Below are 20588 nucleotides of genomic sequence, written 5' to 3'. Positions count from 1 at the left end.
TCGATTTTGCTCCTCCACACAATTAAAGCCTTGTTTCAATATGGTTTAATTTCATAGTCCTTGGTTTAGATCCTAGTCTTCTATACACTGCACTTCCTAATAGAGCAGCCCCATTAGTAAACTACATTTATGCTAATGTACTTGCTTGCAGTGATAATTATCACAGCCCTTAGCCCTGGTCCTTGCCAGTGTGAGCACGTCAGGAGGGGTTGGTATAGCATTATAATTACACAATTAGCCTTGTCACGGCAAGGAGCTCTGGGAATAGAGACATCTTGAAGCTTAAAATGTGGACAGCTGATAGATGACTGTCATTAAGCTCCTTTGTTCACTCCATGATGGAATAGTCACTGAGCTGTAGGGTAGGCTTCTTTAATGAAAAAGAAAGACCTTGAACCACAGCCACTATCCTCTCCCTCTTCCCAACCTGTCCAGTCACCCCCATTTCCTGCCACTTTACACAACTTCTCTCTCATCCCAGCTGCAGCAGAGTAACAAAAGCTGTCTCTAAGAAGTCATTCCTAATCCATCAAGTCTTGATGAAGGAGAAAGGCTCCTCACCTCCCAGTGCAGCCAAGGGGACCTCACTTGCCTCTGGCCCTCCCTGCTCAGAGCCTCCCTCACTCCATACATGAGGAGTGCAGGCCGAAACCCATTTAATTTGGGATGTGAGGTGAGCGCTGTAACCAGCTTCTGGGTCAGCTTCTCAGTTGCATAAATCAACACAGATCCTTTGAATTTCAACACAGCCTGTGAATTTACATCCAGTTGAGAAGCACTGCCCTGGGCAGTAATGAATACAGCGTTCTAAAAAGCTTGGCATGGAGAGAGGCTTCAGGAGCAGGCAGCGGACAGGCCCTCCTTTTTGCCAAGAGAACCACAGAAGGGCACTGAGCCCTGTAACGTGAACCAGCCAAAAGGGAGAGATAACAGGGCGGCAGAAAGAAGCAGTAAGGAGGCTTTGCAAGCGCTTTTGGCTTGATGGCTCCTGGAGACTCCCAGCTGCAGATCTGCACTGCTGGCAGAGAATCCTTAGAGAGAACAATGACTGCAAGTGTGCTGGAATAACACTCACCAGACTTGAAGACATGCATCTGCTTCATTGAAATTCGATCCCCAAGTTCCTCTCTCTTTTTCTATCCTAGAGTGTTTTCAAACATTGTTTTCCTGCATACCTGGATAACTGATGCTGTGCAGGACTTCAGTTAAGGTAATTTGAGAATTCTTTTATATTGAAAAGGTATAAAAAGTAATCCCCTGAAGTACTTGATTTTCCTTCCATGACATTCCACTGTATCAACCTACTTCTGCTTTACCTCATTACTATTCTGAGGGGTTGTGAATGAATTATTATAGTTCAGAATGCAAAAGACAGGTCTGGAAGCCCCTGGGGGATACAGTGCAGAATAGAATGGGGCACCAGCTAAGACCCAGGGGAGCTGAGCTCTCCTCCACAGGCTAGGTGATCACAGGCAAGCTGCTTTGTTTGAGGAAGATTGCTTCCTTTCTTACTCTTCCTCTGCCTTGCCTTCTTCCGGGCAGGAAAAGTTCCTCTGCATTCAAAAACTACTCAGCAAAACTGGTGCAGATGTAACACAAATCAACAGCAGCAGAATGAAACCATAATTGTACCAGAAAAAAATAGTAAAACAGTAGATGAGGCTGCCTGGGTTGAACTTCTATGTTGAATTTAGCAAGTGGTGTATGCAAAGTTACAGAAGCAAAAAAGCATTTCTACATGCCCTGGAGAGAGACAGAGCACAGCACAAATAATTCCAACACAACTCAGGCTAATTTTTCCACTAGAGTAACGGTGAGCAGATACAGCCTCAAACACAGGTGCCTTATAGTTAACCTCACCTAGTGGCAGAGTGTAACCAACTCTTTCTGACTAGAAACCTCGAGATGTTTCTTCTCTTCTTGATTGCATTTCCGTTAAGAATATCCTCGCCCCCACACCTCCAGGTTGCCAGGGAGTGTGTTTGCGCAGCCCTTGCTAAGAGAAATAGTATCAAACACATTGAAATATCAATGTGGATAGTACCTTTTTTCTTTTGTTAAAGCTTCCTGATTTACATGTATCTGTCATACGCTGGCTGACAAGGACGTAATTCACCTACTGAGAATTCACTTCCAGGCTTGTGCTAACCTTACAAAATTTGATTCTCAATCCGTTTCTCAAGTAGCCAACACCATGGACGTTCATGAAGTATTATTCCATCCTTCTATACCCTAAGGCCACCAAGCTTGTCACTCTTGCTCCCACTCTAGGAAGAATCTTGATACGTGAGCATAGATTACTGCTTTACTGGACATCAAACTCCACATAAAACTGCTGTGCTGAACTCAGAGGTAAAAGGTTAAACATTCAGTCCCTAAGCGAGATAGTACACACAGAAGTGAGACACAAGGAGATGCCTTGTGTATCTGCAAAGCAGAAGGGAAGAACCCCCTTCGACACAGCTGCTGTCTAACAACCATGTTTTATGCAGAACGCTTGGGGGCTACTCTATTTTTATAACTTTCATCCATAAAATAAGAAGCTAAAGCTTCTGGAAAGAGAACACAATTACCCTACAATGATATAACAGTCAGAATAAACTCAACACAATCTGTATAAGCAAAATAAAAAGCATCCAAGCTTTTTTTCAGTTGGCAGTAGGTAATATTTAATAACTGCCCTATCATCAACCTTCGGAAATGATCTCCAGAGCCATATGCAGGTTGGCAACCAGGCATAGCGCCTAACTAGTTTTTGCATCTAGTTGTACAGAAGCAGAGACATATGGAAATGAACAGCCTGGCAGAACAAGTGAACTCTGAAGCAATGACTTCAATAAATAAATGCCTGCACATTGGCAGATGGAGAAAAGCGCAGTAGGGAGGAACTGTATTGCAGCAGCAACTTGATTTTAAACGATTCGTAAAAATCAGCCTGAACTTCGGAATCGAGGCGTTTCCAGTTCCTTCAGTTCTCTTCTTGTTGGGGTAAATGCTCACCATAAAAGAGGGAAGGTGAGGGTAGCAAGATCTATCTAACTAAAGATACCAGAAGCTGTTTCAGGGAGCAGAGAATAGGACTGGGAGGTCACTGATCATTTTTGCCTCTTATTACATTGCTAATCATGTTTTTAGTAGCTTTCAGAAAGACACAACCAATTATTCCCAAAAGTCTAGAAAAGCAAGATGTGGAAAGATGTTCTCAAGCTGTATGGCAGAGCCTGAAACGTGAGCACAGTGGATACAGGTATGTGGGATACAAGACCTTTCCCGCAGTGAATGGAAACTTGTGCTTGATGCAGTAGCCACCTTCTGCACTCATTCCTCTGGAGATGGTCTGTTTGTAGGCAAACTGAATCTTTCCTGTTTGCAGGCTGCAGCCTGAATCCTAGTCACTGTCAAATGTGACAGATGAGTGGAAAACAAGTTATTACTACTGCCCGGCTGCTAGCAGAGGAGTAGCACGTTTATTCCACTTTTTGGGATAAGGGGACTCCTTGTCTGGTGATCTCAAAGATTATTCTTCCTACCAGTTCTGAAACATTTTCCTGTGTAGGTCCTCTCACACCAATTGACATTACAGTCTGAGAGACAGCAAAGGAACAGGCATTCCTGTATCCCATCAGAAAGCACAATGCAATGCAGAAAATTCTGTAAAACATTTGCATTGCTCTTATACATTATGTGGTGTGCACAGCCTCATATGTCCCTACCTCTTTCCTCTCTTCAGTCCTATATTGCCTCCTATGTAATAATAAAGATACGTATCTTTATGCATAGACGCAACCTGACGGGGAAGATTTTCAACACACAGCTGTCATTCAAGGTCTCCAAAGACAAGAAGAAAATAAGAGTTAAAGGTACATTTTAGTTCTTTGGAGTCTACTTCCGCAACAGGATTGTACCATACTGGCATGGTATGCAAGCAGTCAGTACCTGCGGTGACCATCTCAACTATAACAAGTCATCCCCTACTAAATACCAGATATGCATGCAAAAGCATCAAAATGCAGAACTCCCTGTCAGACACGTCCCGATTCTCTCCATGCTCAGTACCAACCACTGCAGTAAAATTAAGAGAAGGGAAAGAGACACATGAAGAAACCAAAGAGAAAAGAATCCAGACAAACTGTGACGGCCCAGAGTTAACAGGTCAGCCCTATGTACTAAGCACTGCACTCTTCCAAGAAAACAGTAACTTACTGCTGTCCCCTTTGTGGGTAGCCAAGCGGATGAGCTTCATGCTGCAACATGAGGCTAAGGCAAAATTAACCTAAAGATTATTGTGATGCAGAAGGTGAATTTAATTAAACTTCAATAAACTAACTAAACTTCACTAAACTTACCCTCAATAATAGGCCACCTTTTGTTATAAAGAATCTCCCTTTCTCTTCTTGACACTTCATCAGTTAATATTACGTGTATGATCTCATGTCTTTGCACTGCTTGGTTACCCACCATCTCAGAACTCAAATGTCTGTAATACCTCATCTTCTCTCACATCACATGGTGGTCAGGAAAACTGGCAGGCAATGATTTTCAAATGAGTGTACCTAAAACCAATCCCCACATTACGCTGAAACCATTCACAATGGAAGTCAGTTTAGAACCTGTTTCACTTCGATAAGAATCACCATGGGAAAACCATGACCTGCCTTCCACAGACCCTCCCATGGATCTGTCAGCTCTGTAAGCCTCTACTATGGATCAGGCTATTTCCTTCACTAAATCAGCTGCCCACATAAAGTCCATAGCAAACAAGAACAGCTATTAGTACAATGAGTCAATGGCCATATGCATGCATAAAGTGAAAATAAAGGTGGGTTATCTTTTCACGTATGTCACTGTGTAAATGTTTTGTAATAAATAATAACGGCCACTATCAATCAAGAGAGTGGAGAACAGATGGGAAGGAGGTTGTGTTGAGAGAAAGGACTCAAACAGGAATATGTATTTTCTCCCCCACCTTCCTTGGATAACAGCCCTAAATAAACCCTTGCAAGTCTCCAGATACAAGCAATCCCCATCAGTGTGTTCCAGTATTCCGTGCTGCTTTACCGTGCTGCTAACTCTGGCTGCTTTACCACTGCAGAATCACAGATATAAACACATCTACAAAATGCTGCAACATCAGAATGTGGGTTTGGGATTCCCCCCACCCCTTCTGTGGATCAACCCCCCGTACCCAGCATTATGGTCATTTCATCTACTGTCACCGTCAGGCAGGTTTGACAACAGATTTGATCGGGGGGGGGGGGGGGGGGGGGGGGGGGGGGGGGGGGGGAGTCCCTATTAATGATGAACCTCAAAGTCCTCCCCTTCTTGAGCAAAAACTCAGGGCTAGCTGAATTTCTCAGTTTTCTTACTTTTGCAAGAAAATATTTTGTATTTAAGTTTCTAAAAGAAGTGAATGTTCACTTGATGGCTGCTATTCTATCCAGCAAAACATTGCTGAATCTCCAGGTTTCTCTCCAGTGCTAAAAGTTTAACGTTACAACTTAAGATTTCTTAATGGATGTTGTAGCAAATTCACTTAAGGCTGCAGATTTAATGTAAGAGGGCAGTCTGTGGCACACATTTGTATGTTACAAGCATTTTCACCAAAATAATCTAAAACTTTAAATAACTTCTAAATAACTCTAAATAAAAAGTGGGTTCCAGTTTCTCAGTCGCAGCAACACCATTGTACACAACTCTGGTTGCAAGAGCCCTTAAAATGGATAAAAACTATGGCCCCCTACACTCCCAGATCTTGTTACACTTTCCAACCGATTATCAATAACTTGGTCTTAGTACAGCACTGAATATCTAAACATACCTAAAAATATACGTAAAACATTGTGCAAGGATTACATTAGGGCTGCATTTAGGACCTATACTCCGTTCCACCTCAGCTGAAGTGCAGTCTGTATGGCTTCGATAATGGCTTCACTCTTGCTCCTAGAACCCCACAGGAAGGCAAAGAGCATTACACCATAGCAAGCAAATCAGGATCGAGCCCTTGAGATTTCCCATTCTGCAGAGACGAGCAATATTACCCTCCAGCTTCAGCTGTTGTGATAGGTCTTAAACACAGCAGAACCGTGGTGGTTCCCAAAGGAGTGACATGAAGTGAATATTTATCTTCTTGGCAGTGTGGGGGCAGGCAATTGATGGCATATTAGAATTTAACTGGCAATGCAGATTCGGAAAGGTTGAAAACTACAATCAGGTTAAATCAGTATCTATGAACACTGAACAGTAGAAGAGGCTGAAAAATCATTCTGTGCTCAGTCCCAGATGTCACACAGGGGGCTTCTTCCCCCACTTCTTTTTTCCCCTGAAAGACCCCCATTAACACCGAGTTGGAAAGACAGTCAAGAAAAACACTTCTGTTTGCATATTAACAACTAATCGATAATACTGTAAGCAGTCAAAATAGTGCGTATTTCAAGAACTACCCAACCTTCTTGAAAACAAAAACACACCTGAAAAAAACCCCACAAACAAAATCCAAAAAACCCAAACAACTTTTTTGTATCTTTTTTTTTTTTGCACGGCACGTTTTTCAGTTAGATATGAAAATGACAAAAAAAGAAAAGCATGAACAACATACCTTAGCTATTTGGACACACCAGTTTAGCAGGAGCTGGGAGCCAATATTATCCTTATGTTCATGAACATAATCCAACAGGCAGCCATGGGGCATCAGCTGAGTGACTAGTTGAATGGTCGGGCTCAAGCAGACACCCAGGAGTCTCACCAGGTGCGGGTGGTCCATGCTGGCCATGATAAGAGCTTCCTGTAACAACAAAAGCGCCCTAGTTACTCCAGTGCGCTTAAAGACTCTACGCATACATTTCCCATTTCCTATAGAGCATCTAAAGGGGATCAGTGTCCTCTAAGTACTATGAATTCCTGTGTTGTCTATCCAGTGCTAGGCACACCTAGGCAAAATCCAGTCTCACATAACGTATGCTTGATGTAATGAGCCCCAGCAGTGGGTCAGACTACCTGAACAGATCCAGTGAAGGCTCAGATCAGAAATTATGAACTGCCTTATGTTGCCTGTCCTGTTACAGCCACAGAAGCAAAGAGGTGTCACACACTTGACTTTGCTTAAAGGTCTCATTGGTCTTGTTTTACCTCCCTTAATTTTGTTTCTTGAATATATTTTTCCAATTTGTGGTCAATCCATTGGGCATCAGCTTTTTTTTGTGCAAGCAAACTATGCCACTCGTGCATAGTTAGATGGGCAGTTAGGCCTCATTTGGTGAGATATTTGATTAAGCTGTGCTAAAATGCCTTACTGGATCAGAGATTTTATGCTCAGTATTTTACAGGCTTAAGTACATAACGTTCATATGTCAGTTGAAGCTTTCCCAAAGTTCAACCTGCAAAGGGTTAGGAATGAGGAGGTTTAGTGTGAGCTTTTCAAAAGTGTCTGATGCTCATAAGTCCTACTGAAAGTCAGCAGATTTGTTAAGCCATTAGGACGTGACCATGCTGCCGTCTGTATGACTGTTGTACAGCAACAGCCTAAACTAGCGGTTGTGATGGCACAGTAGCCCAGCTGCAGTAGCAGTCCTGCCTGCCTCCTGATGTTGCCGCAAGCAGACCACTACACAAAGCAGCAGCTTTCTAAATCTGCCTCTTAGCTCAGCTCCTGATTCTTCCAAAGTCCTCTACCAATAGATCTTGGGTGAGTTATTTCGTTTTTTCCATGCTTCAGCTTTCCACAGAATGAACAGGAGATACTATTCCTTTCTTTCTTCTATACTTTATTTATCTTTTCCAGATCGTAAGTTTTCAGAGGTTTTCAGCTGGCAAGCTAGGTTGTATAATACCGAGGACCAGAAGGACTTAATCTTGGCTATGCTATTCGGCCGTAAAGTTCATACCACTGACAAGTAGCACAGGAGCTCCTTAAAAAAACCTACGTATCTGTTCTTAGAGGTAATGCTGCCATCACAAGCAACTGGCATTCAAAAAAGGCGGGGAGAAAGCTTTTCCCTCTCATTCACTAAGCTGAGTCCTCCATTTCAAGACCCCTTCATCATGGCAATGGAACAATGAAAAGTGAGATGAAACTGCGGCTTTGTAAAGCTATTTTGGTTCTCTTTCTTTCTCAAAAAACCTATACGACATCTTTCTGACAACTTAAAGAATAACAGCTGTAATAGTGCCACAGAAAGAAAGATAGAAAAAAAAAAAAAAAAAGGATAAGAAAAAGTTTGCATCAGAGGAACATAGCATGCCTCCCCCAACTCATAAAAGGTTTTTTTCCCTTGCCTATACTAAGGCAAAAACAAGTCCTGGCAAGTAGGCTGAGTTTGTATTTAAGGAAATTGCTCATCATAGTACAAAGAATATTTGAAACCAAATTGCAGATTATTTGCATAATAGTTCTCTCTCTTTCTTTCCCTCTCTTTTTTTGTTAAAACGAAAAGATGAACAAGACACTAATTGTAGGTTTTTTTCCCCCCAATAAGAAAAGAGCAGATGGCCTCCATTGGGGGGAGTATCTCCCTTTTTCTTCCTAAATGTATGTGAAGAAATAAATAAATTACTAAATAGGGGCTGTTTGATGGGATGACTGGAGGAGGAGCTCCGAGGACGATTCCAATGTAACAAACTAGAAAAGGGATCTTAATTTAAGTAGTTTTGTTCACATTCAAATTAATATAGTTCTCGCTCACTCAACTCATATGTATGGGGGCTCCTTGAAACAATTTTAGACTCTCTTCTGCTGTCACTAGAAAATGTCATTGAAGGCCAAAAGAATAAATACCTGTTGACAGGTGCATTATCCAGTTTCAGAGCACAAAACTACTCTGCCTCATTTCTTCTTTTTACCCCTTCTTTTTCTCCTGCAGATGCGTAAGGGGATAGTACTTGTTGCCCTCTCCCTCTCTGGGTAAAGGTAAGAGTTACTCCAGGAACTTGGAGCAGGAGTACTTTTCTTTATAATGAGGACTGATTAGAACATAAGACAGTATATTCTTTTTGCTCACCAAGGGACCAGATGGAAAGCTTTGAAGCATGTGCTCCATTAGTCTCCAGCTACTTGCCTTTTACAAGTCTATCTGAGTCCAAAGGAAAGACACTTCTGTACAATAATAAAAGCAAGCAGTACCATTTGTCTCATTCTGGTGTTACAGGAAAGCGCATATTCTTCCAATAGTTTTGGGCAATGGTTCCAGAAAAAAATAAAAATGTTGTTAATAAAATATTATGGACTGCTCTGTAATGAATTGAGACACACAACAGAGAGCAAGGAAACCTTCATTATAGATCTAAGTCACTAATGGATACTAATTTAGCCTGAATCCTGGCTTCACATAGTTATTCTCATTAGTAAAAGCATTGTTATTTTTATTGAACTCGCATCTACAGGAGAACTAAATTCAGGGTTATGTCTATCCGGCACAGCACAAACACAAAGTAAAAGAGATTGCAATTGTTCTGCCAGAGCCTAATTAGACAAAACAGACAAACAACAACAGAAACGTTATGACTTAGTACCATTTTAAAAATCTGTTCAGCAAATAAGGAATACCAGTCCCCATTTTAAAATCTGTTTGGACACGAAAGACCCTAGAGCTACAATCTCCATGGCACTTAAGCACTCTGCAGCCTGGTTCCCAATTAAATTTTCTAAAACAATTAATCAGGTAAGGCACCTAAACTCACAGACTTGGCTGTCTGACACTGGCATCTTTCAAAACCGGCCCCTGCAATTTCCCATATCTTTTGGTAGGCTTATGTCTGCAGATCTTGTCTCTATACTCAACTGGCACAATTACACAAATGATTTTAAAATGGCGCCTACTCTAATTTAATGGAGAGGAAACTGAGGTACAGAAAAGCACAACCTACTACCCACAGTCACAGAGGAAGCCTAGAGCAGAAGTGGGAACTGGGCCCCAGACCACTTTATCTTTCTCTCCTGAAAAAAAATCCTTTGAAGGTTGAAAAAAAAAAAAAAAAAAGGGGGGAGGATGGGAGAGAAATTACTATGTTACGGTACTTTATCTTTCCCCTAGGAGTCAGAGTCTTTGTAACATCATGTGCTCACACTAGCATCTGAGAAATGACAGGAGTGGTGACAGTTTTGAAAGGCTCCTGTTGGACATCAGGCACCCTCCTTCACCTATCTGCAGGAGCAAGAAGTCTTATCACGAGAGTAACTCCCCAGCCAAACCAAAGCTCCTCCTGGAGTTTGTTCATGCTACTGTCGCTGCTCAGGTATTAATTATCACAGCAGTGCGTGGCAGCCATACTCAGGACGGCTATAAGCCAGCCAGCTTAGACGCAGGTAGCAGTTGTGGAGCTCAGCTTGCCCTTACCTCTAAGATGTATTTTGCAGTCCATGGTGAGCCCTGTCCAGCTGAGACTAGGGTACTACAAGATCTCAGATGAGTTACTTAAAACCAAGGCTGTGCACGTATATTCTACTCACAGCAGTGCTTACGGTGTTAATATAGCCGAGGGGAAGGCTGGTAAAAGACAGACCTGGATGCAGAAGGCAGCTAATCGTGCAGCTAGCTTGGCAAGGCCATTGTTGTGTCTCCCCAGCACCGTCACAGAGAGAATAGCAAGTGACTTCAATTGAGCCTTCCATGTTCAACTCAGTATTATACTTCTCAGATACGCTACTTTGTATAAAGAAATCATGTCACGTTGATAATTCCTCTCTTCTGCCCCTTTTTAATGCAGCTGAATTATGGCCACATTAAGCTCAACTCCTGTGATTTATATACACAACCCCATATTAAACAATTATATTAAACAATGACATAAATGTTATTTTAATGCTTTACACTGATCCATCTGTCACGTGCATTTAGTAACACAATAGCGTACCCAAGAAGAAGGGTGAGTTTGTAGGTCCCAGTGAGCCGTCACCAGACCTATGACTCTGGTTTCTGTCAGCAGAGCTATGCCAATAGGGGTCTGAGGAGCCGCAACTGCTAACCCACAGCGAGAGGCCAGAAGAAGCCCTCAGAGCACCTGCCGTTAGACTGCCGAAACATGCTTAGACACGTAGAGCTTATTTAAGTCATGAGAGCCGGCCGTCACTGTAACGATACAGAGCATAGTTACATCCAGGCTAAAAACACTTGTCAACACAGATGACGAAGGGAACTAGCCGCTCACTTCTCCCAGGTCGCTTAAGTCGCCTTCATTCCTTAGATGGCTTTGAAAAATGCCACCTAAAACTGTTCCCTGATGTATCCATACTCTGCAGTCATGTTTGAAATGCCTTTAGTTTGACTGCTGTTTCTGAAAAGTAACTCAAAATCCAACTAAAGCAGGATTTGCATTTTGGCCTTCCAGGATGAGAAAGAAAAAACAGTTCTCAAGACTGTGAGAAGAAAGGGTGCTCTGAGTAACACCTACAGCACATCTTATAAGATGGTATTTAACTTCCCCCTTTCCTACTTCAATGTGCTATTGCTAACAATTACAACTGACAACTGAACATAAATATTAGCCAGCATGATGCTCCCTGAAGAGCAGCCTTTGATACTGGTTTTGTTTCTCTGACCATTTAGTTTGTAAACCAGTGGACTCAGCAAGGTGCATGTGCCACTAGCAGTAAAATAATGCCATACTTATGTCCATGTTGAAAATTTATTCTCCACCCAGAGTGGTCCAGGACACAACTCTCTTCCAGCACTCGTTAATTAATACACCAGTTCAGTACATGGTCAAGCATCCCTGGCCAGACTGTTCCTGAGATGCTAGAGATGGCATACAGGCAACTCCTGAGACCCCTGGGGTCCTGGAGCTGGGCAGAGCTGACAGCAAGCCATCACCCTGCTGAGTCCAAAACCAAGCTCTAAAGGAAATCTGAACATCAGAATTGGTCAAGAGGCCTTCCCTCAGCTGCTTACAGAGGCTCTGAAACATGTTAACAGGTTGTGTCATTAAGAGTCCTGTACCACGTGGTGGATGCCAGCACCTTCTAATGCAGTGCTTGATAACCTCATCTTCTTGTTGCTGAAGACTTCATGTAACAAGAGAATTAGCATTTGAAGCAATATTGATTCTCTCCTTATATCAGATTTAAGTATCTAGCAGAGAGGAAAAGATACTCCTTCTGAAGGCTTGTTCTTTAACACATGAGCTTCCTGAGCGCCAATGGCCATACCACACAGAGCACTGGGAGAAGCTCACTTACAGGGAGCCAATGTCCCCTTCCAGTGCTCCACGTAACACGTGCTATCCCTCAGGCCCAGCGCAGGGGAAACATGCTCCCTGTTCCAGAGAAGTATCACAGATCTGCTGCCCCAATTCAGCAAGCCCAGGGTAAATTTTACTGCTCCAGTTAAGCCAGATGAATATATGCACCTGATAAAGAAAGAGTTCTGTAAGCAGGGACAAAGTCTGAAAAAATCTTTGGTTTCCTAACCTTCTGCTTCTAACTGTTCTCACCATAAAATGCCCTCAAACAAAACAAAACAAAAGAAGCCAGAGAAGAACAATCCACCTGTTTTTCCTAATCATTGTCAAGTAAATAAATGTACTTAAAAGCTGACTTCATACTGTGCTGTGCATTTTTCTGAAAGTACAAGCTGTGCTGTGGTAACAGGAGAGATACTACAGTGAATACACTGCTTTTTACATTAATTTTACAATGCTTCTAATGGCTAGGGCAAACACCTGTCTGGAATGCACGTCTGACCTGCTTCAGGGCAGATCCAATTACAGTCCAACATATTTTCAATGCCTTTTGTTTGTCTGCTAGGTCTTACAAATTCTTTAGGTTATAGCCGACTTAGCCTATGCAGTCTGCACAATTACTTAAGCTGAGAGACAGCACAACATACATACTCAACAACATACATGCCCACATTTCTCGTATGACAATGATTCGCATTGTTATACTTCCCCTGCACTTCCTATGGAAGATGCTGGTTTCAATTGCTTTACAGCATTGCTATACTTTCAACCCTTGGGCTGCAATTTTTCACCACTCAGGCAGATACTCTCTGGAAAGCTTCTACTGAAATGTCTCAGCCATTTCTGAAAATGAAGTGAGAGATGCAGCTATAGGGACCAACAAAGGATATCAGAGTCCCACTGCGGGACAGTAGCAAACAGAGGGAGGACATTAACAGCATAAACTGCCACAGCTGTTTTTCCAGGAACCATTTTATAGTCATTAGGAGCAGACACATTTAACAGGGCACTTTCAGGCAAAAGTCTTATTTGGGACTTGGCAACAGCTTCTGTAACCAATTTTACTGCGGTGTAATACAGTGAACAACACTTGACTGCTGCAAGGGCAGATTCAGCCCTGAGGTTACTACTGCAGGACTGAGCTACATGCTTTGACTTGGCTCACGTGAGTATGGTAGCACATCCCGTGTCCTGTGATGAAACATGTTTCTGTCACTGTACCCTCCTGAGAGACAGTGACAACACCTAGGCTGCATACAACAAATTCTCTCAACTTCTCACTGGAGAAGCAGGACTCAGGAGCAAATGAAGAAAGGTATTTTGGAAAAAGAAAAAAAAAATCTTTCTATACATTCACATCCATACTCCAAACATAAAGCCAAACAAATACTTACAGTAGGTACAGTTTCATCAATGGTTGTTGCACAGAAGTGTAACAGTGCATATTCAGGTCCAAATCCTATATGCACACTCACACGACCAATCGCTTTCTCTTTGGGGAAACACTGAGTTTGGCTGGCACAGCAAGAAATAACCAGAAGTCTAAATCAAGGCCCTGCTATTAAGGAAGTCTAACGGGCTGCTAGCTAGAGTTTTGCACTAACCACCATGTCCTTGAAACTCCCCCCATGCTTGTTTTGTTTTAGGAAGCCATGTTAAGGAAGCTACATGTGACCAAACAGAGAAGGTAACATTACGAGTCTTGTTAACACGTTTCCCCAGAGCCAGGACAAGTTCTTATGATTAAAGAGACTACAGGCTTTGAATGGGTGGTTTTGGACTTTATCTCTTTTAGATAAGAGATTTGAGCTTTTTTGAGTTGAGTTTCCCATGAGGAGCTTGACCAGAGGTCTGTTGGGCAGTAAGTGGAGTCACTGCATACTTCAACTGGAGTACTAGTGTGCTGCACCATTAAATGGTGAGATTAACTTACTCCTTCAGAAAGTTCTGGAAATCCAGCTGCCAGGTGCCACTACACCCAAAACTTTCCAGGATAAAAACTAAGAATGAAAAAGAAAAAATAAAATAAAATTCCATAGCAGGGACCACACACTGGGGTCCATTATGCACAAACGTGATGGAAACAGCATCAGGCAAGTACCGCTCACTTGGCTCTGACCAAGTTACTGCCATCGGGAGAAGCTGGCTCCAGGTCAGTGTCCCACCCTGCATCCAGGCTGCAGCCTGGTGATGAGCAAGGCATGGTACAACACTAGAGTAATGTGCTCTCCACTGTCCAGGAGCAGAGCTGGTCTCCGGCTGGGGCACTGCTGAACGGGTGCACAGCCTTTTCTGGAGGTGGTATGTGTCTTTAAATGTGCTGCATTTCTCAGAGCAAGCATACCCTCTGAGACTCCTTTGCTTGTCACAGCACTTGCACACAGCAGAGAGGGTATGTAGTCGTACTGACTCAACACTGCAGAGGCACAGCCTGCATTGTTGACACCGAATTCAAATGCATGCGATTGCCCCATGTGATTCAAATGCATGAGAGAGATGCCCCACTTTCCTCCAAACACTTCCTTGAAACTAGCACAATTCAGGGATTTGAAAGCTCTTCCTCTCAAAGGTGATGCTTACAGGCTGCTGGGTCAAATATTCCGTGCCCACCTTAGAGAAGCAGTAGGTCTTATTCACACAGGAATAGATACCTTCATGTGCTTATAAACACAAATCTGGCTATGTATTTTGGAGCAACATAAAATAAATTACAAAAAAAAAAAAAAAAAAAAAAGGGCAAGCAGTACTGTGATCCCTGTCCTGCAAACACTGAGGGCATGGGCAACCATGCTGACTCCAACAGGGCTCAAACGCTTAGAGTTAAGCACGTGCTTAAATGTTTGAAAGTGTAGGAGATACATTTTGTAGAACCCACACACCATATGCTTCTTACTTCTCCCTGCTGACTTTGTACCAATTAAGTCTCCCAATTCATTAGAGCCCGCGTTACACAGCTGAGGAGGAATCTCAAGTCTAAAGGAACAGACCTCTAGTGCACAACAAGCTAAGTGAAGATTTTCCATCGAACATCCAGTCAAGGGACAACTCCCACCAGCCTTTCTGTGAACCTTGCCTGAAAACATTGATTCTGGTGATGAGAAAGCAAAATCTAGCCCATTTTCAGTTCACTTTTATGCATAAATGGCCAAGAGTTCAGGACCTCAGCGACCAGAAATGTTTCCATTGAAAGCCGTCAAAGAGAAGTAACAGTGGATTTCAGACTGGCCATCCCCCCCTTGCAGACTGGGTGTAAGTAGTTTAACAGTGTGCACACCTCTTTGTGAAAATATTGTATCATTCTGACAAATGTTTTACTTACGGTTTGTGACACGCATCATTATTTCAGAATAGTCTGTCAAAAGTGATTTGTTTCTTACTATTTTGATGCAACTAGCAAAAACGTTTGAAGTTTTAAAGGTATGGTCTAAAAAAGCAATCATTTCAGCATTATTCGAACAGGAGGGTAAACAGACCTTACTACTGACCAGCTTATAAACATTTCCAGCCTTAGCTGCAGATTCCTTTCAGAAGGAAGGAGTTATTGCTTTGATTTTTGATTTAAGATGAGTGATGGCAAGGTCTCAAGAATGAGTGATAGAGGGAAAAAAAAATCTATCAAGTTCTCACTCCTTTCTGAGGAGTCTTAGGGCATTGCTTTGAAATTTTCTGTTATCACTGAAAAGCTTGACTTCATAATCACACACTCAAAGCTCCTTCCTCCTTCAGTATCAATTTAAAGGGATAGCATCAGATTGAAACCTAATTTCATCAAGTGTACTATCAACATTAAGAGTTGTTTTAATCACAGATATATTTTGTGCATAACCCAGGTATTTAATCTCTCACAATAGAGAATTCAAAATAGACTCATCTGCATGTTTCCCTCATCTGTATTCAGTTGCATAAGAGCATCACACTCAGGACTCAAGTACTGCAAAGGGATGATGCTAGTTAAACAAAAACGGTTTCATTGGACTGTTTGGTTCACTGTTAGATTTTTTCTTTTTTTTTTTTGACCAAGCTGGCATAAGTGAACCACAGTCATCTAAAGCTGCCACACATTTCCTGTGTTACAGTGCTTTCTTCCTTTCAACATTAGTCTGCCTGCTATTTTCTCCCAAGTTTCTACAGTTTTTCCTCCACCCTTTTCTTCTCTACTTTCTTTGTTCTTTTACCATCCTGTTGACCTACTCTTCTCCCAAAGATACAATTAAAAACCTCTTAAAAAAAAGCAGCTTCAAAGAAAATCACTGCCACCACCAAAATTCATACACCTCCCATCTTCTGTGCACTGCATTGCCTCTCCCAGCTGCTGCGAGGCTGGGCTCTGCCCTGCGCTTCACCTGCCACGGCAGCACCTCGATCCTGGCCGAGTCCTTCTGCGTCCAGCGATGTGGTCCCTGCCCCTGCTGCTGGGCAGATACCGCCCAGCTTTAGGACACTCCTCGACTAGCAAATACGGGGAGCAGTGGGTGTGAGGGGCAGGGCTGTGGTAGCAGGGGTGCTGCAGGGGAGGCTCCTGTGGGAAGAGGCTGGGGCTGCCCCGAAGCGGACACAGCCAGCTCCAGCCAGCCCACACCGCCGCAGGCAGCAACCAGCTGGGAGGAGAGCTGACAGGAGTTGGGCCAGGGAAAGGGGGAGGAAAGGTGGCTCTTCTTCCACAAATGTTTTAACGTGGGGTTTTTTGTTTGTTTGTTTGCTAATACTGAATCAGCTATTAAATATGTTTTATGTTAATTGGCAATAAATTAAATTCCCAAGTCAAGTCTGTTTTGCCTGTGACAATACTTGGCGAGTGATTTCTCTATCCTTATTTTGACCCAGGAGTTTTCTCTCCTATTCCTCCCATTTTCTCCCCAGTCCTGCTGGGTGGGCGTTGGGGCAAGCGAGTGGCGGTGAGGGGAGTTGGTTGCGAGCTGGGACGGCTCCTCCGTCCCCTTCCATGGCCATCCGTGGAACGGTGCCCACCCACTTCAGTAACCTGGCTCTGAAAAGTGGCCAGAATTTAGGAAGTCAATGCAAAGGAGAGCAAAGGTAGCTCACACCACTAGCCTGGCTATAGATATGTTTCAGGAGGGGGTTCTTATAAACCTTAAGACTGGCAGCTTGTCTTATGCTCTAATCATAACATTTCATATCCCTCCCTAAACTTTCATAAGATTTGAGCATCTCCTACTGTCAGGGTAATACACACGCACATATATATGTAACAATACAATATAACAATAATGAATCTTTTTTTCATGTTGATAAAATCTTGACATCTGCAATAACCCCCTCATCAAATACTATGTCTGATCTTCAATGCGTGGCCATATTCAGGTCCAGACTTCAGTCAGGGAGAGCCAAACAACTCCAAGAACAAACCTGCGTGAATGAGTGACCAACTCTCTGTTACCAAGACAAAAGCCTCAGTCAAATCAATCAATACAACTGTATTTATTAGTTTGTATTTGTGGCTGTGTAGACACTCTCATAAAGACAAGATCTCACTGAATTATAGAAGCCAAGAACATAAAGTTATGGGCAAACACCACTTAAACTTGCAGTACTGCAGGAGGGAACACTTATTTTATAAGTAATCTGTAATTTGAGAGTGGTATGAATAGGGCAAAATAATAATTTATGTTATACTTTCATCCTCTTCTGTGAATTGCCACAGTCCCAAGAACATTTAACTATGCTAGTAGGATAGCACGGTATCACAGATCCAGAATTTCCAAAGGACTATTCAACTAAAAGGACTCTACAAGTCAAAACCCAAACCTCTTTTCTTAGCGTTTCCTACAGCAAACTGCAGGAAGGCTGACTGGGGTAAATCTGCTTTTCAACAGCCAGCCGTACCTTGCAGCTGTCTAGGAAAAAGTGAAAAAGGCTCTAAGTGACACTGCGAGGGAAACTTCGGGCAAAGGAAGAACAGTTAGAAAACCTGGAACCCCAAGGCACTACCGCTGTGCCAAAGTTAGTGCTAGAGACACATTCACACCAGCTCTATGGATGTGCCACACAAAGAGCAAGCTTGCTTTCAGATCTGAAGCACAGTCAGTTTGCACCCTGATTATAAAGCAGTAACCCCATCTGCACTGCAGAAAGTTTTGACAGCTAGCACCTACTTTGCATCTTACTGTGAAGCTCAGGAGTCAAGGGGTTAACATTTAATAAAAGGCAGGAAAAGGTATCCATAGCTGTTACACCATCAGCCTTTCTAACCAACACAAATTACCTATGTGGGATGACTTATAAAACAGAAGTGGAGCTACATATAATTAATCCATCCTATCTATTCCTTGTTGCATGCATTTACAGTTTCATTTTTAAAAAGTTGTTTTTAAAGACCTACGCTACCACGGTAGGACATCTGACTGTGATCAAAGAACATGCTGTGCCTCCAAGAGGTGCACTGTGAAGCTCGAAACGACACCAAGTTGCCAGTTCTTTGGTCATCTTCAGCAGAATTCTGTGCCAGTGAAATGCCAAAGCCACAGCAAGCTGTTGCACATCACTGGAGGCCTTACAGGAGTGTTCCCTGAGAGAGGTTTTGGAAGTAGCTAACGATGGCATGTTTAGATTGTGCTGTGACTATGCAGAAAAGGAGAAAACAGGTATCAGTCACCAGCTATGGGCAGGCCAATGTGAATTTGAAAGTGACCTGGAATTTTGTCTCATTTATACAGGCAGGGGAGTGACAGGCATCTCTGTACATTAACACGTCTTTCAGGACTGGGCTACATAAGGGTATTACATGGTAAGAAAACGCTCTCTCTGTGCGACACTTTTCATGTCCACATGGAGCAGTGAGTGCCACTCACTTTTTCAGCACCAGCTCAACTGCAGACCAGAGGGCTGATCTGCAAGTTTTAGTTGAGCTAGAAACATTTATATGGTGACACAATGTGGTTTAAGACGCTTTCTGGAGCTCTAGGACACTCGAGAGCTTGCCAAGCTGTCACGTAAACATCGACATCAATAACCTTCGGTAGTCTAGAGTTTCACTCAGATCTTTGTTCTCATCTGAGTGACAGCACTGTCAAGAACGTAAATTGTGCTGTCACCTGATAGAAGAGATTAGTCACAGAAGGACTAGAAGCATCTCCCCGCTCTGCTTAAACTCAGACAGGACACAGCATTCAGACCCTCAGAAAAGACCTAGCACTGGAAAATGTTCCCCATCCTTTACTCTGCTAAAGAAAAAACTCCCCAGTGCTCCCACTCCTCCCCGCTGTCCACAGCTTAATCACACAGGAAAAATGTTTAATATTCCAATTTGGATTTGACAACTTTCCTGTCTAATAAACATAGTCTGACTTCTGAAACAACCAATGACTTCAAAACAGAAATCCACCAGAGTTCATTCAAAAATGACAAAACAGGTATTTCAATCACTAACATATTTCTAGAACATCTTCTAGCTGAAGAATTCACTGGAATTCATCCCCCACTGAAAAGCTCCAGCAGAAGCTCTTCCTTTTTAGTTCCAACAAGTTAATATATTTTACTAAGAAATATTTTTTCATTATTTTGTCAAGAAAACATTTCACCAAGGAAACTCACTTTCTTTCCCCATTTCAAACACCATTTCTTTCCAAACCTCCTCCAAACACTTTCATGACTAAAATAACTTCTCAGAGGACTTGTATTTTTAGTAGGTGACTAGCCACCAACCTAAACCAACAATACTTCTTTTTAAAAAAAAAACAATTTGCTTGGCTTCAGAAAACGTACAAAGAGCAAAATGCTGCTTTTATATGCATATACAAATCATCCCACTGAACTCCACCAAAGGGCACTGCCTAGCCAGCAAAAGCCTCCTCAACACCGGAGAACGTTTCCAAACAGATTCAACCTGGGGGTCGCCTATCCACTGACATTACCTCCGCTCAGTAAATCAAAGCCTGGGGAACTGCCCGTAGCTAGTCGCTGTTCCACGTGCCCCTACTTTATTGAGGTCTTACATTTCCATCAGATAAACTGTTATTTGATTGTACCTCAGCCTTTTCCTACCTTTGCATTGATGCTGCTCCGTATCACAGGATTTACCTACGCAAGTGATCAATGAATGCCTTTGAATTTAGTGTTGAGCAAATGCAACACAGCCGCAATTTGCCAACACTGCTCAAAAATCTACGTAACTGTGTTTTCTTAAACATTTTTATATCATTTGTCATGTAAAGCATTCGCGTTACAACAGGCCCTGGTCTATCTGAAACCTATTTACTTGTATTTTGTACAACATGTATTTGTCTATGCAATTAAAAACCTGATATTCTATATAAAGCAGAAACCTTCAGGATACAATTGCCATCACGTTGTAAGTAACTAAGAGGTAAGAATACCTATTCTCTCTCTTCTGTTGCTAATACACAATTTACCTTATATCAAGTGTCATTCAGCTTCTTTAAAATACCTGACTTGGGGGCAAG

At 42.5% G+C, this 20588-nt stretch overlaps 1 protein-coding gene across 1 annotated transcript in view; it reads right to left on the bottom strand.

Annotated features, from left to right (window-relative positions):
• Positions 1 to 20588, bottom strand: part of ERBB4 (erb-b2 receptor tyrosine kinase 4) — a 416956-nt gene that overhangs the window by 94727 nt on the left and 301641 nt on the right. The window contains exon 20 of the mRNA XM_075511224.1: positions 6596 to 6781. Coding sequence (XP_075367339.1) covers positions 6596 to 6781 — 186 coding nt within the window. The remainder of the gene's footprint in view (positions 1 to 6595; positions 6782 to 20588) is intronic.

The sequence above is a fragment of the Mycteria americana genome, chromosome 9 (assembly GCF_035582795.1).
Source record: "Mycteria americana isolate JAX WOST 10 ecotype Jacksonville Zoo and Gardens chromosome 9, USCA_MyAme_1.0, whole genome shotgun sequence".
NCBI lineage: Eukaryota > Metazoa > Chordata > Aves > Ciconiiformes > Ciconiidae > Mycteria > Mycteria americana.
This window is presented reverse-complemented; position numbering and strand designations above follow the sequence as displayed.